Source organism: Pteronotus mesoamericanus, unplaced genomic scaffold (assembly GCF_021234165.1).
Source record: "Pteronotus mesoamericanus isolate MK-2021 breed Mesoamerican mustached bat unplaced genomic scaffold, CSHL_Meso_final scaffold_21, whole genome shotgun sequence".
NCBI lineage: Eukaryota > Metazoa > Chordata > Mammalia > Chiroptera > Mormoopidae > Pteronotus > Pteronotus mesoamericanus.
In genome coordinates, this window is record NW_026555310.1 from 29,447,975 (window position 1) to 29,452,659 (window position 4,685).

Sequence of the window (4,685 nt, forward strand, 5' to 3'; positions counted from 1 at the left end):
AATATAAGATGGATTTAAACCTGGATAACCTCATTGCATCTCATTTTTCATTTTGAAAACTATGGGACAATAATTTTTTTCATCATTGAGATGTGTGTATGTGCATGTGTATGTTTTTGTGTGCTTATGCATTTATAAACAAGCAGAATATAGTCCACGTTTAGTTATCAGCAACCATCCATTGGTGAGTTTTGGCCTTCTTCGCATACTCAAGAAAACCTTGATGATATAATGGGAAAAGCTAGGATTCTTTCCTCATAAATATGACATTTAAAAAAATAAAAGGAAAAGATAAATAGTAAAAGAAGGAAATTGAATTATTTTTGGGGGCACTATTCAATATACAGATTACATATTATAGAATTGTGCACTTAGAACACATACAATTTTATTAACCAATGTCACCCCAATAAATTCAACAAATTAAAAAAAATTACATAGTGGTGATGATCCTATCAATGACTAAGCTCTATTGAACAATTTATAATTTACTGTATATTCATGAATTGGGATGTTAAATTTCACTAAGGACAAAGTTGATGAATGCAAATTATGGAGAGGTTAAACAAAGAAAATTGCAAAATGATGAAAGAGAATATGTCTATATTTGCATTATAGCAAATGAGATTTCATCTTTCACAACTACATCACTTACCAAATATTGCAACCTACCACAAGATAAAATATTTGAATAAGAGTTAATTTGAGCTGTTGGGGCATAACAATGTTTTTCATAAAAAAAAACATTGAGCTCTTTAATTACTGTATTTTGGTCCTTTCATGCTTGGCATTGGTCACAGATTAAAAAAAGACAGGTATTTTATATACATTCAAGACCAGCTGCAAATAGAAATTAAGTTCAGGTTATTGAAGGAATCAGGACCAGTGATATTAGTCTTGGCCTTTTTTCTAGACATGATAAGTTTAAGTTTATTAAAGAACATTTTTTCTATCCTAGTGATAGCAGAATTTGTTCTAGGAAATTTTGCCAATGTCTTCATAGCCCTGGTGAACTGCGCTGACTGGGTCAAGAGCCAAAAGATCTCCTGTGCTGATCGAATTCTCACTGCCCTGGTGCTCTCCAGAATTTGTTTGCTCTGGTCAGTAGTAATAAACTGGTATGGAACTGTGTTTAATAAAGCTTTCTATAGCTCAGAAGTAAAAATTATTGTTCATGTTGCCTGGGTAGTAAGCAACCATTTTAGCCTCTGGTTTGCTACTAGCCTCAGCATACTTTATTTGCTCAAGATAGCCAATTTCTCCAGCCTTTTCTTTCTTCACTTAAAATGGAAAGCTAAAAGAGTGGTTCTTATGATTCTTTTGGGCTCTTTGGTCTTCTTGGTTTGTCATGTTGGAGTGGAAAATTTAAGATTACAAATGGGGATGAACAAATATGAAGGAAACTTCACTTGGGTGACCAACCTGCGGGGTATTGTATTCTTCTCAAATATAACTGTATTCACAATTGTACATGTCATACCATTTACCGTGTCCCTGACAGCTTTACTGCTGTTACTCTTTTCCATATGGAAACATCTCAAGAAGATGCAGCTCAGTGGCAAAGGATCTCAAGATGCCAGCACCAAGGTCCACATAAGAGCCATGCAAACTGTGATCTCATTTCTCTTGCTATTTATCATTTTCTTCCTGGCTCAGATCACCTCTTTGTGGAATTCTAATACTTGGAAAAACTATTTAGTTGCCATGGTGTTTCATGTCCTTGGACTTCTGTATTCTTCCAGCCACTCATTTATCCTGATTTGGGGAAATAAGAAGCTACGACAGGCCATTCTGTCATTACTGTTTCAGCCGAGGTGCTGGCTGAAAGGAAGTAAGTGGGGAACCATGTGTTTCTGACTGAAAACTGGTGTAGTGGAACATTTTGTAGTTCCCACTGCATTGTTTATGTGTTTAAGTTTTGATAAGGTATACCTAAAATTATTTTTTACATAGCTTATCACAAAACTTTATGCATGTACATATTTGTGAAAAATACAAGAAAGATTATAAATTACAATGTTATTTATGTAAGCAAACTAATTTTACAAAATAGTGTAAGGAATTCCTCAAGGTTAAAGAAGTCATGAATTTCACATTTGTATTCCACATTATCATCTTGCAATTAAAAATTTTGTGTTCTGTGTCTATATACATTTAAAGACTGACACGTCATCTCAGGAAATCATTCCTAGTTTCTATTGTAATTATTACCACAGAGTGGTACCAGACCGTGTTTAGATTTTTTTGCTTGAACCTCCAACCTTTCAGATGGTAAGAATATTCCTTCTAAATCACACATTGAGGATGTATGTTTGGGATAGATATTATTCCATCCTGAATTCTTACTTCATTGTTAATTGCAATCAGAACTGTTTAGAAAAGATATACATAATGAAATTATGGAGCAATTGAAGTATTTAGAACATGTTTTAGATTCATGTAAAATAAAATAAAAATAGTAGAGATTATTAGGTTAAATAAAAGCAGGTGAAAGCTTAGAAAACAGTTCTATGATTGGGATGAAGAAGAAAGCAAAATAAATCATTACTTTTTAATGCTTCACTGTTTACATATGCAGTTAGAAAAATCATTTCATACAGTTTTGGAATTCTGAAGACTATTTTGAAGTTGGAATCTGATGTCAGTTTATTCAATTTATTCATTTTATCCTTAAACCATCTTTGGGACCCTGAATTGCCAGTCATCTTCCCCATGTTGTGATCAAAAAATTCCTTTTAACCTTCACAGAAAGATTCAAATCTTCTCTACCTTAAAAATATGCTTGATATAAGTATAGTAAAAAATTATGGTACATAAGTCAATGACCTTTCTGCATGTATGAAAATTGTTACTCCTGATGTCTATGTAATAATTATAAAAATGTCTTGAAGATCTGTTTTTATTAAAATTTTGTGGAAAATGATAAAACAGAAAGTGCATTGACATAGATTTGGTAGCAACATCTATTATAAGGAAGAAATGTACACATGTTCAACAACTGAATTTACATGCCTATATTATTGTTAGTATTAAGAAATTTCAACATTATCTATACCTTAAAAAAATCTTTCCCACATTTGATTTTTCATTTTTTAAATCATCTGTCTGCCCCATTAGAATATTAACATTATAGTGTGGGACGATGTCTTTCCTGCTTCCTACTGACCCTTCAGGACATAGAAGCCAGCACATGGGATAATTGATGCACATACATTCTAAAGACTAAATAAGTGAACAAATAAATTATGTTATGTCTGGAAAACCAATGATCCCACTTTTGGAGTATACTCTAAGTATCCTGAAATGACAATTCAAAAAATCCTGTGCACTCCAATGTTCATAGTAGCATTATTTACGGTAGTCAAATGCTGGAAGTAAGTGCCCATTAGTAAATTTTCGGATGAAAAACTGTGGTGCATTTCCCCAATGCAAAAATATGCAGCAGAAAGGATAGTACTTGAGTATTATACTAAGTGAAATAAGCCATGTGGTGAAAGACAAATATGATATAATCTCACTATAAGGTCAAACTAATGAACAAAACAAACAAATGAGCAAATAGAACTAGAGACATGGAAAGAAGGAACTAACTGACAGTGACCAGACCTGTGGAGGGAGAGGGAAAACGAGGGAACGTGAGGGAAGGTTGTAGTCAGGGAACTTGTATGAAAGACCCATGATAATGGACAGCTGGTGGGGGCTGACTGAGGGAGCAGGGTGAGGGGAGGGGTGGGGAGAAGAACAAAGGTAATACCTGGGACTACTGTAATTGAACAACAATAAAAAATAAAGTTTTTAAAATAAAAAAATGAAATAATATTCTAAGAAAAAAAATCAATGGCAACATAACTCATTACAAAATCTGTATGTGGCCTAGATTTCTTGGTTCTGTTTCTTCACCCTCCAAATGCATCTAAATAAATCTGTCCATGCTCAGTTCCAATCATTGCCTTAGAATGGGGAAAGGAACTTCTGTCACAAATAGACTCCAAAACATAAAGTGATCCATACATAATTTGAATTTCATATTGCTTTTCTAACAGTCCTGATGTGTCTGAGGAGCCTCTGTATGCAGTTACCCAGGAAATCAGGCCGATAGCAAGCACATTGTCTTGAACATTGGCCTTCCAAGGTTGCCTTGGAGCCATCACCATTCCAGACAGCACGGGGTATAGAGATGTATGGAGGAGCATGTGTGGGGAAGTTTTGGAGGGCCAGGTTTGTAAATAGTGCACATGGTTTTCACTCAGAAGACATTGATCAGATACAGTCACATTGCCACACCATCAGTATGGAAGCTGAAAAATACAGTCACTGTATAGCCCAGAAAGAAGATGAAACATTTACTTAGAACAGAGATGTTAGAGAGTGCTTAGTAACATTTCACTTGAAAAGCCAAGATGTTATTGTAAAACCAAAGATATTCACTGTTTTGAAGGATGCTTTAGGTTGTTCATGTCACTTTGATAGTTTGACATGCCCATAAAAGTCTTGAATTTGTTTCACTTTTTCTTCATAAATTCTAAATGATTCAAATTCCAACTAAATATTCTTTTCTTCCTAAAACCATAATCAATTTTGCAGTGTATCATTAGTGGCCTTTTCAAGTACATTCCCAGTATATTTTGCTTATAATTTCTGATTTAACTTCTACAATATTTCCTCCTATTTATGTTTAGTTATTT

The 4,685-nt window shown here is 33.9% G+C and overlaps 1 protein-coding gene across 1 annotated transcript; it reads left to right on the plus strand.

The window, feature by feature from the left end:
• Positions 1 to 915: 915 nt before the first annotated feature.
• Positions 916 to 1,857, plus strand: LOC129084603 (taste receptor type 2 member 20-like). Its single transcript, XM_054590806.1, has one exon. The coding sequence runs from the start codon at positions 916 to 918 to the stop codon at positions 1,855 to 1,857; it is 942 nt and encodes a 313-aa protein (XP_054446781.1).
• Positions 1,858 to 4,685: the final 2,828 nt, after the last annotated feature.